Source organism: Pecten maximus, chromosome 1, assembly GCF_902652985.1.
Source record: "Pecten maximus chromosome 1, xPecMax1.1, whole genome shotgun sequence".
Lineage (NCBI taxonomy): Eukaryota > Metazoa > Mollusca > Bivalvia > Pectinida > Pectinidae > Pecten > Pecten maximus.
In genome coordinates this window covers 23,642,104-23,655,248 of record NC_047015.1, presented here as the reverse complement: position 1 = coordinate 23,655,248, position 13,145 = coordinate 23,642,104, and the positions used below count along the sequence as shown (strand labels likewise).

Genomic DNA, 13,145 nt, shown 5'->3' with positions numbered 1-13,145 from the left:
CCTGTTATGGACATAGCCCAAGCGCCAGCGGCAAGTACTATACTTAAAATCTTATCCGAAAATACCAGAATACACAGTCATAGTGCGATAGGGGAAAATAACTGCTAATAACTAATAATGACACCATTAAGTTGTCCCTGATGACAAACACATGGATAGTAAGTTCTTCTTCTCCTCTACGATACTCTACGATACAATTAAACACTTGTATTACAGTGTATCGTAGAGTATGTAGAGGAGCGGAAATTACAAATATGATTTTAATTAGATTGGTAGCTAAGCCATTTTCTATTAATTAAGTGATTTAGTCTGATTGTTACGTCATTTTCTGTTAATTACGTGAATTATTCTGACATTAACGTCATTTTCAATTAATTACGTGAATTAGTCTGACATTAACGTCATTTTCTAATAATTACTCGATTCAGTCTGATAGTTACGTCATTTTCTGTTAATTACGTGAATTAGTCTGATAGTTACGTCATTTTCTATCAATTACGTGAATTAGTTCGACAGTTACGTAATATTTTCTTTTAATCACGTGATTTCGTCTGATAGTTACGTCATTTTCTATCAATTACGTGATTACGTCATTTTCTGTTGATTTAGTGCTGTTAATTAACCATCTAATCTAATTGAAATTTGATGTTCATTGTAAGTCCATAAACAAAGATCGTTAGCCAACCGTGGTTGTTCAAGTCATTCCTCTCATTTCTCGTTCATTAGATGATCCTCCATTAGTATAGTCCAAAAAATCTGACATATCTATTGATATTTATTTTGATATCAATCAGGTTTAAATCATTGCGAAAATACGTTGGATGATAGTCTGATATTTGTAAATCATTCAATTTCAGATTTAGATTCCAGAATTGTATCCTGTTTAAGTCCTTTCGTTATCATATAGATAATTCAAACCTCAGGAATGTGTATCATTCAAGACAATGCGATATTTCTGTTAAGGTTTTACGCGTTCGTTTGCACATTCATATACATGTACATACTCGTTGGAAGAGCAGTTGATATAGACACGAGTTTCTTCCCTTCATTTTAACAGGAAGTTATGCATCATTACGTACTTAGAAGTTAATATACAGTTTACATGTAGTTATCGGTGTATATAGACAGAAGACAACTTTGATGAGATATTTCGAGATATACATAAATTATTCGAAAAATGTGTTTGCGTGACATTACTGGGTGTCAAAGTCAAATGAGAGAGTCAAGTATAATCCGACCTAATCGGAAAGCTCCATGTCATTCTAATCCAATAGCACACACAGCATACTAGCTGATAGTATGCAGTTTTATTATTTCACAATGTACCTTAGTCGTTCGAAGGTTGGATTCAGTTGGTTGGTATACATAAATTCTCTTTTACTCGTATGTTGTTCATGTTTTGCTTCGAAACAAGAAATAAGAAGAATAAATAACACTTTAATCAGTATAAGTCGAATAATAAAGGCGATAAAGCAAATCTACATCACCGTGATTATGCAGGGGTTATAGACTTTTACAACATTATGGTTAAATGTGTTTTCTTTAAGAGTGACTAAGTATAATAATATAGAACTATAATGTTACACAGGCCTGTATGGTCTAGGGTTACCTGTCCGGAAGGTGTCGCTTACACATACCCCCCGGGTGTATAAGAACCTTAGTGTAGTATACCACAGGTACTCACACGTAGGAATTTCTATATGCTCCACTAAACTTAAATAATGTTGATTTTGTTCAATTGTAAAAATTGAGAGTATATGAAGCGCTGCATTGAATTTTATCTGGTATATACTTTGAGCATTAGCGTAGGCATTGTGATAATGTGACGTAGTTTGCCGATCATGTATATTTAAGATAGAAAAGTACATGTTCAGTTTCAACATCGTTCTTTATAAACTTTACAGGGCATTTAACTCTATATGAAGGACGATAACTGTCCGTAGAACGTTGCTTATTTGAATATGTAGAAGAATTTTGGAACAGGATCACGCGATTATACCGCCGAATTGGTAAGTGTTGAGCTATTTATTACTAACGTTTAGAACACCGTACATGGTACCAGTTGTTTTTACATGGGGCTTATACATGTACTTTTATTTTTCGTTTGAGTTTACTTTCTATGTCAAGTATTTTACTCAAATACTTTGATGAAAGGTTTTTTTCCATATGCTATGATGATATGTCTGTAGTAAGCCATTAAGGTCGGAATATGATGGTCCCTGATCGTCAGTTCACGTTCTTCCTATAGATACCTGTACATTTCAAGGTTTTCCGTCGATATATTTTCAGTCTAACAAATCGGCTCTTGGTTGCAGACCGGTCCCATGGTTTTAAGATGGATGGTTTTCTTTCCGAACTCGCCTAAAAGGAACTTTATAATTGTAAGTATAGCTTACTTCAAAAATTACACTAATTTAATTTCTTGACCATCTATAACATAACATATAATAGGCTCACAATATAATCATTGTACTGTCGTTTAAAGAAACAGATTTATAACCCGAGATGACGGGTATCGATGTCACAAAGGATAGAGTGAAACGGGTACACATTGGCCAGAACGAAACAATAGCCATAATGTTTGAAGCTTTTCTACGGACAAAAACCGAGCAACTTGGTCCGGAAGTGTAACCAAGTCCTAATGTAGAAATGTAACATAAGTCTGTGCCAATCGTTGATACAGGTATATACATGTGACAGCTGATAACGTGCTATGTAGATATTATATCGGCGGTGCGTAAGTGCAGATATATGTCGAATTGTCATTTATATGTATATACATGTGGCGATTGGGATGACATCTATCTGGCCACTAGAAGCATTCTTTTACGACATACATATATAACGACCAAGGTAAGTAAGGATTTATCCCGTTCTCAGACTATTTCCATGACCATGTTGATATCTTTGGTATGTATTGCAATCTATTGTTTTGAAGAAGTTTTATTTTTGTTTCCAATGGGGATTTTTTGATACTTTCTGTTTACGAGTACATATGTCTGTTTTGGCACTGTGATGACCTCTATGGCGACCAGTAAATTCCAGTAGATGTTGTCCATCATACTTATAACACGTGGCGACTTCCCTAACTCCCTCGTCCTTGCCATGATGGCTTCCCTTGATAAATTATCCCGATTACAGTTCCCGCGTCAGTGTGTCAACACCAAGATGTCTTCGTACTATAAACATCACCCCTCGCTCATCTCATCGGAACCGTGGTAACATATTGTCAACAACTGGTGTGTAACAAACATGTCAGTCCCATGGCAACAACCTAGCCGATCAGTCAATATAAATCGATCGATCAATCAATCAATCAATCAACATCGAACAAACATCTCATTTAGGGCATTTTGACTTTCATGCCCCAGTCTCTCAGATGAGATGAAGGTTTTACTATCGGTACATGTACTACCCCAGTTATCGTTACATTTTTCCAAGGCTAAGAATAGACGAGGATGTTTAGACGTTTAATCTTACGACAATGTAATTACATACATGTACTATACTGAGTGTGTTGTATGTTTTCTATTATATATTTAACTCACGGATTGATCTGTAGTCTAAAGTGTAACATAACGACGGGGGAAGCTAACAGGCCATACATTTGAATGTCGTATTCTTTAATTGGGACATTATGCTCAATTTGTCGCTAGAGTGTGTCACGGTCTAGTCGTTAATGAACATTAACTCCACCGATGTGTGTCCGATTTCTCGCCATTATCACAGCCGGACTGACGAATGTCATGACATTTTCATCCGGGACCATATTCTTGGTCACAGTCAAAAGTATTTAGACAACATGTAATGCATTACGTAATAACTAGGACACCAGGCAATTCTTAAAGCAGAGGCATACAACTTAATCTTCGGTGTTCGCACTGCACATGTTCACTTCCTCGTTTCAACTAAATTGTATTTCTTATATCAGAGAGAAAACCAGAGACGAACCTATATTGGTGTATCTGAAGATACTGATAAACAAAGATACCACCAAATACCGCCTATATTAGTGTATCTGAAGATACTGATATACAAAGATACCACCAAATACCGCCTATATTGGTGTATCTGAAGTTACTGATATACAAAGATACCACCAAATACCGTCTATATTAGTGTATCTGAAGATACTGAAATACAAAGATACCACCAAATACCGCCTATATTGGTGTATCTGAAGTTACTGATATACAAAGATACCACCAAATACCGCCTATATTGGTGTATCTGAAGATACTGAAATACAAAGATACCACCAAATACCGCCTATATTGGTGTATCTGAAGATACTGAAATACAAAGATACCACCAAATACCGCCTATATGAGTGTATCTAATTATACAAAGGATACCACTTGGTTCTCTTCTGAAAGGTTTTGAAAATTCTGCACAGATACATTAGAATTTCAAACAAAACAAGCGTTGTGTTATTTGGGACACCAGCATAAGTAAACCTGCCTTGTTCAGGTAATTACTATTGGGTCGGGAAGACGGTGAGTGTTTCTGTACCAATAATGGAAGATCTTCTGCTGTGTAATTTGTCTACATCATGTTTTTTTGACATTTTCGATCGGTTAACCGTATGAAATTGGTTTTAGTTTTTTAGTATTTTTAGTTGCTTTAAAGGAATCTTGTTTTATAAACTTAAGAACTGTGTACCACCTGTATAAAACGGTGAGACGAGATACCCTACGCACGTGTATAAAACGGTGAGACGAGATACCCTACGCACGATACGAGCTACCCTACACACGTGTATAAAACGGTGAGACGAGATACCCTACGCACGTGTATAAAACGGTGAGACGAGATACCCTACGCACGATACGAGCTACCCTACACACGTGTATAAAACGGTGAGACGAGATACCCTACGCACGTGTATAAAACGGTGAGACGAGCTACCCTACGCACCTGTATAAAACGGTGAGACGAGCTACCCTACGCACCTGTATAAAACGGTGAGACGAGCTGCCCTACGCACCTGTATAAAACGGTGAGACGAGATACCCTACGCACCTGTATAAAACGGTGAGACGAGATACCCTACGCACGTGTATAAAACGGTGAGACGAGATACCCTACGCACGTATATAAAACGGTGAGACGAGATACCCTACGCACGTATATAAAACGGTGAGACGAACTACCCTACGCACGTGTATAAAACGGTGAGACGAGCTACCCTACGCACGTGTATAAAACGGTGAGACGAGCTACCCTACGCACGTGTATAAAACACTGATACGAGCTACCCTACGCACGTGTATAAAACAGTGAGACGAGATACTCTACGCACGTGTATAAAACGCAGAGACGAGCTACCCTACGCACGTGTATAAAACGCTGAGACGAGCTACCCTACGCACGTGTATAAAACGCTGAGACGAGCTACCCTACGCACGTGTATAAAACGCTGAGACGAGCTACCCTACGCACGGGACGCGACGGACAAACAAGCAGTGAGTTTAGAATTGCGATAACTTCTGCCGTCGGTGTCGGAAAAGATCGTCTACATCATGTAAAAATATGTATATCAAAATGAATACTCTATTGATTTTGGGTGTCCAAACCCTTTGCTAAAAGGCAATAAAATCTGTTTAAATAAAATAAAATCCCTACTCTTGAAGTTTTCAGTGACACTTGGTATTATGGTATTTACCATTTTGTATTGTTATTCTCACCGAAAGTAACTTCCTCGTTTGTATCACCAGCAGTGATGCTGATGCCGGAGTATTATGGGTGTACATGCTCCTGTTGGTTACTTTAGTAACTCCTGGGAGAGTAGATAAGGAAAATTCTGGGGATTTTGCTGCATCAACGATTAAAATCTATCATTGGCATGTCACGGTAGTGTTATTAGCGCCCCGAGCTGTTACCGCTGTTTTAAAAGCATGTATGTAGCACTGCATATACTATAGAGTAACTATATATATATAGGTGTGCAGATTTGTTTTTGTCAGAGGTTTACGGTAAACTAGATCGAACCACGATAAATTGTATAGCATATTATTGAATATAAAGTAGAATGGCATATTATTATAATCGATCACGATGCCATTCCTTTTTAATAAAACCATTACTTGTATGTCTGTATTTGACAGATTTTATAATTTTTGTATAATAAAGTGAAAATGACATTTGTTGATATTTGCCGTAAAAAGGCACGTGTTGTTCGGTATGTTACACGTCGATAGAGAAAGTGTTAGCCGACAGACGAGCAGGTAACAGCTGCTACAGGTGTGATACACAGGTAAGTTATATGATAAAGGGCATACGATAAACTAAATATCAAGCTGAAAGCTCTTCATCCCACCATTTTTATAAGTCTTATAAACGTATCATTTAACGCCTTTACCGCTAACATCAAAGAATCTCGAGAGGGACGTTAAAAGGAATGGATCAGAGCCTAATGAATGTAGAATGCTACCTATATTACCGTAATAATTGGTCAGCACTCATTGCCGTAGGACAGAAACACCAATTTGAAAACTTAATGAATTGGTGACATTCTGAACTTGTGTACTTACGTATGTACAGTGTCAGTATTACTGAATGGATGATAAGCTATCGTTATCTCTGCCAGGTGTGGAATGTATTGTTTGGTCTACGACCACTTTCTCGGGTCTGATTTATACAGATTTCCTTTTGAGATACAATGTAATAAGAATGATGACACCTTGGCCTTCAGGCAGTACAGATCGTGTCTGTCTCGATATATGACCGTACAGGCAGTACAGATCGTGTCTGTCTCGATATATGACCGTACAGGCAGTACAGATCGTGTCTGTCTCGATGTGTGATCCTACAGGCAGTACAGATCGTGTTTGTCTCGATATGTGACCGTACAGGCAGTACAGATCGTGTCTGTCTCGATATATGACCGTACAGGCAGTACAGATCGTGTCTGTCTCGATATATGACCGTACAGGCAGCACAGATCGTGTCTGTCTCGATGTATGATCGTACAGGCAGTACAGATCGTGTCTGTCTCGATATATGACCGTACAGGCAGCACAGATCGTGTTTGTCTCGATGTATGATCGTACAGGCAGTACAGATCGTGTCTGTCTCGATATATGATCGTACAGGCAGTACAGATCGTGTCTGTCTCGATGTATGATCGTACAGGCAGTACAGATCGTGTCTGTCTCGATATATGACCGTACAGGCAGTACAGATCGTGTCTGTCTCGATGTATGATCGTACAAGCAGTACAGATCGTGTCTGTCTCGATGTATGATCGTACAAGCAGTACAGATCGTGTCTGTCTCGATGTATGATCGTACAAGCAGTACAGATCGTGTCTGTCTCGATGTATGATCGTACAGGCAGTACAGATCGTGTCTGTCTCGATGTGTGATCCTACAGGCAGTACAGATCGTGTCTGTCTCGATGTATGATCCTACAGACAGTACATTTAATGTCTGTCTCGATGTATGATCCTACAGGCAGTACAGATCGTGTCTGTCTCGATGTATGATCCTACAGACAGTACAGATCGTGCTTGTCTCGATGTATGACCGTACAGGCAGTACAGATTATGTCTGTCTCGATGTAAGATCGTACAGGCAGTACATATCATGTCTGTCTCGATGTATGATCGTACAGGCAGTACATATCGTGTTTGTCTCGATGTATGATCGTAAAGGCAGTACAGGTCGTGTCTCTCGATGTATGATCGTACAGGCAGTACAGATCGTGTCTGTCTCGATGTATGATCGTACAGGCAGTACATATCATGTCTGTCTCGATGTATGATCGTACAGGCAGTACAGATCGTGTTTGTCTCGATGTATGATCGTACAGGCAGTACAGATCATGTCTGTCTCGATATGTGACCGTACAGGCAGTACAGATCATGTCTGTCTCGATGTATGATCGTACAGGCAGTACAGATCGTGTCTGTCTCGATGTGTGATCGTACAGGCAGTACAGATCGTGTCTGTCTCGATATGTGACCGTACAGGCAGTACAGATCGTGTCTGTCTCGATATATGACCGTACAGGCAGTACAGATCGTGTCTGTCTCGATATATGACCGTACAGGCAGCACAGATCGTGTCTGTCTCGATGTATGATCGTACAGGCAGTACAGATCGTGTCTGTCTCGATATATGACCGTACAGGCAGCACAGATCGTGTTTGTCTCGATGTATGATCGTACAGGCAGTACAGATCGTGTCTGTCTCGATATATGATCGTACAGGCAGTACAGATCGTGTCTGTCTCGATGTATGATCGTACAGGCAGTACAGATCGTGTCTGTCTCGATATGTCATCGTACAGGCAGTACAGATCGTGTCTGTCTCGATGTATGATCCTACAGACAGTACAGATCGTGCTTGTCTCGATGTATGATCGTACAGGCAGTACAGATCGTGCTTGTCTCGATGTATGATCGTACAGGCAGTACAGATCGATGTATGATCGTACAGGCAGTACAGATCGTGCTTGTCTCGATGTATGATCCTACAGGCAGTACAGATTATGTCTGTCTCGATGTATGATCCTACAGGCAGTACAGATCGTGTCTGTCTCGATGTATGATCGTACAGGCAGTACAGATCATGTCTGTCTCGATGTATGATCCTACAGGCAGTACAGATCGTGCTTGTCTCGATGTATGATCCTACAGGCAGTACAGATTATGTCTGTCTCGATGTACGATCCTACAGGCAGTACAGATCGTGTCTGTCTCGATGTATGATCCTACAGGCAGTACAGATCGTGTCTGTCTCGATATGTGATCCTACAGGCAGTACAGATCATATCTGTCTCGATGTATGATCGTACAGGCAGTACAGATCATGTTTGTCTCGATGTATGATCCTACAGGCAGCACAGATTATGTCTGTCTCGATGTATGATCGTACAGGCAGTACAGATCATGTCTGTCTCGATGTATGATCCTACAGGCAACACAGATCATGTCTGTCTCGATGTATGATCCTACAGGCAGTACAGATCGTGTCTGTCTCGATGTATGATCCTACAGGCAACACAGATCATGTCTGTCTCGATGTATGATCCTACAGGCAGTACAGATTATGTCTGTCTCGATGTATGATCCTATAGGCAGTACAGATCATGTCTGTCTCGATGTATGATCCTACAGGCAGTACTCAATTAATAGATTAGGTATAAGTACTTGACGCATACTTCTATTAAATGTTCTTTGTATCCAGTATAATATTCTTCTTTATATTTCCATAAAGTTCAAGATCGACATTCTTCTATGAATAGATGTTCAACAATGTATCGTAGTGGTAGAGCTATATAGATGTGAGGGACTATTTAATATGATAGAATTCTGCATTCAAAGAACTCTTTGCAGTGCAAAGACTAGCATCCCTTGGTTAGTTTTATCGAACTATTACCTACTGCATGACTACAACCATGATTACAACCATGACCTACAATCATGATTACAACCATGACCTACAATCATGATTACAACCATGATTACAACCATGATTACAACCATGACTACAATCCTGATTACAACCATGATTACAACCATGACTACAGCCATGATTACAACCATGATTACAACCATGACCTACAACCATGACTACAACCATGACTGCAATCATGATTACAACCATGATTACAACCATGGCTACAACCATGATTACAACCATGACTACAATCATGATTACAACCATAATTACAACCATGATTACAACCATGGCTACAACCATGATTACAACCATGACTACAATCATGATTACAACCATGACCTACAACCATGATTTCAACCATGACTACAACCATGATTACAACCATGATTACAACCATGACCTACAACCATGACTACAACCATGACTACAACCATGGCTACAACCATGATTACAACCATGACTACAATCATGATTACAACCATGACCTACAACCATGATTACAACCATGACCTACAACCATGACTACAACCATGATTACAACCATGACTACAACCATGACTACAACCATGACCTACAATCATGATTACAACCATGACTACAACCATGATTACAACCATGATTACAACCATGACCTACAACCATGACTACAATCATGATTACAACCATGATTACAACCATGACCTACAACCATGACTACAACCATGATTACAACCATGATAACAACCATGACCTACAACCATGACTACAACCATGATTACAACCATGACTACAACCATGATTACAACCATGATTACAACCATGACTACAACCATGATTACAACCATGACTACAACCATGATTACAACCATGATTACAACCATGATTACAACCATGACTACAACCATGATTACAACCATGACTACAACCATGACTACAACCATGATTACAACCATGATTACAACCATGACTACAATCATGATTACAACCATGACTACAATCATGACTACAACCATGATTACAACCATGACTACAACCATGATTACAACCATGATTACAACCATGACTACAATCATGATTACAACCATGATTACAACCATGACTACAATCATGATTACAACCATGAATACAATCATGATTGCATCCATGATTACAACCATGGCTACAAGCATGATTACAACCATGGCTATAAGCATGGCTACAACCATGACTACAATCATGATTACAACCATGACTACAACCATGACTACAACATGTTTTTTGGCAGAAAAAAACCCAACTTCATTTGATCAGGGGTTCACGACACAAAAATTACCGACCGATATCAGGGCTACCGTACTGAGAACAAAGCTGTTCTGAACATGGCTGTTTAACAAGTTTCTGGAAATGGGATGAATCTGACAATAAACAAACACTTGATGAAATCGTCAATGTTATTATTTGAGAACAGAAAAGGAACATTGGAAATTAAATCATCGACATACCATACCATCCTGGATGTTTACAGTACACCGGGAAAGTATAATGGACAGTATGACGCTGAAATATCATTGTGAACAATATTTATAATGGTGATTCCCTTGGAATATCAGGTTATTTTTGTACATATCGAGTATTCCTACATTAGCATAGTTCATTTTTATATCATGACGATTTCTAAAATGTCATCAATCATTTCTAAAACGTCAGGATATTCCGTATATTATATTTTTTTTTTTTTTTTTATATGATAATGATTCCTACTTTGTATCATAGCATAATTCGCTTTATATCACGACAATATTCTTTTTATATCATGACGACCATTCTTTTGATATCATAGCGATTCCAATAATATCACGATATTTCCTTTAATGTTTGAGAGTATTCGTTTGATATCGCACTGATTTTTATACCATCACGACGATTCCCTTAAAGTATTGCGATGCCTATATTTGGGTTGTTTTTGTTTAACGTCCTCTTATCAGCAAGTGTCATTTATGGACGTGCCTGGTTTTGGAGGTGGAGGAAAGAGGAGTACCCGGAGAAAAACCACCGGCCTACGGTTAGAACCAAGCAACTTCCCGGCGTAGGTTTCGAACTCGCAACCCAGAGATGGAGAGTTAGTAATAAAGTGTCGGGACATCTTAACCACTCGGCCACCGCGGCCCCGCGATGCCTATAACAATAGTTTATTTGTATATATGATGATCCATATAGTATCATTATAACATAATCATTATAGAAACTTTTTATTTATACTTATAATAATAGTCTCTGGCTGAAATCTTTTTGACTTTTTTATCACCTTTTAAAACGATACATTCTACGGTCAAATTATACAAACTTAAAATAGATTTCAACCGTGTCTAGACCACATTAGAGCTGCACACGTGACTATAGAGATGTTGGTTTTTGAAATTCCTCAGAACTAATATGTCAATCAAATAGGTTTTTGTATGTTTCTCACACGTGTGGTGTTTCATCGTATAGTCTAAGTATAGAGCGTCTATTATAGAACTTTGCTTCGGGTGCTAAAACAGAATACTGATAACATATTACATTGAGAACACAAAACATTAATATTATGAATATCTACAGGTTGTAAAGTATGGTTATCATTTAAAATTATGGGAGATAAAATAGTCATCACGTGGGATAAGGAGACAAAGAACGTTGTCACTGTGGTATATATGGGGTAAGGAGACAAAGAACGTTATCACTGAGGTTTATATGGGGTAAGGAGACAAAGAACGTTATCACTGTGGTATATATGGGGTAAGGAGACAAAGAACGTTATCACTGAGGTTTATATGGGGTAAGGAGACAAAGAACGTTATCATTGAGGTATATATGGGGTAAGGAGACAAAGAACGTTATCACTGAGGTTTATATGGGGTAAGGAGACAAAGAACGTTATCACTGTGGTATATATGGGGTAAGGAGACAAAGAACGTTATCACTGAGGTTTATATGGGGTAAGGAGACAAAGAACGTTATCACTGAGGTTTATATGGGGTAAGGAGACAAAGAACGTTATCATTGAGGTATATATGGGGTAAGGAGACAAAGAACGTTATCACTGAGGTATATATGGGATAAGGAGACAAAGAACGTTATCACTGTGGTATATATGGGGTAAGGAGACAAAGAACGTTATCACTGAGGTTTATATGGGGTAAGGAGGCAAAGAACGTTATCACTGAGGTATATATGGGGTAAGGAGACAAAGAACGTTATCACTGAGGTTTATATGGGACAAGGAGACAAAGAACGTTATCACTGAGGTATATATGGGACAAGGAGACACAGAACGTTATCACAGGTATAACGGGTAAGGAGACAAAGAACGTTATCACTGAGGTATATATGGGGTAAGGAGACAAAGAACGTTATCACTGAGGTATATATGGGGTAAGGAGACAAAGAACGTTATCACTGAGGTTTATATGGGACAAGGAGACAAAGAACGTTATCAGTGAGGTATATATGGGGTAAGGAGACAAAGAACGTTATCATTGAGGTACATTGTATATATGGGGTAAGGAGACAAAGAACGTTATCATTGAGGTACATTGTATATATGGGGTAAGGAGACAAAGAACGTTATCATTGAGGTACATTGTATATATGGGGTAAGGAGACAAAGAACGTTATCACTGATGTATATATGGGGTAAGGAGACAAAGAACGTTATCACTGATGTATATATGGGGTAAGGAGACAAAGAACGTTATCACTGAGGTATATATGGGGTAAGGAGACAAAGAACGTTATCACTGA

At 38.7% G+C, this 13,145-nt stretch overlaps 2 protein-coding genes across 2 annotated transcripts in view; both read left to right on the top strand.

Moving 5' to 3' along the window:
• The first annotated feature begins 2,726 nt into the window (after positions 1-2,726).
• Positions 2,727-13,145, top strand: part of LOC117328273 (extensin-like) — a 56,602-nt gene continuing 46,183 nt past the window's right edge. Inside the window, exon 1 of the mRNA XM_033885773.1 lies at positions 2,727-2,853. The gene's annotated coding sequence lies outside the window, so the exon portion shown is untranslated. The remainder of the gene's footprint in view (positions 2,854-13,145) is intronic.
• LOC117335001 (histidine-rich glycoprotein-like) lies at positions 10,097-10,672 on the top strand. Its single transcript, XM_033894927.1, has one exon. It carries the CDS (start codon positions 10,097-10,099, stop codon positions 10,670-10,672), a length of 576 nt encoding a protein of 191 aa, XP_033750818.1.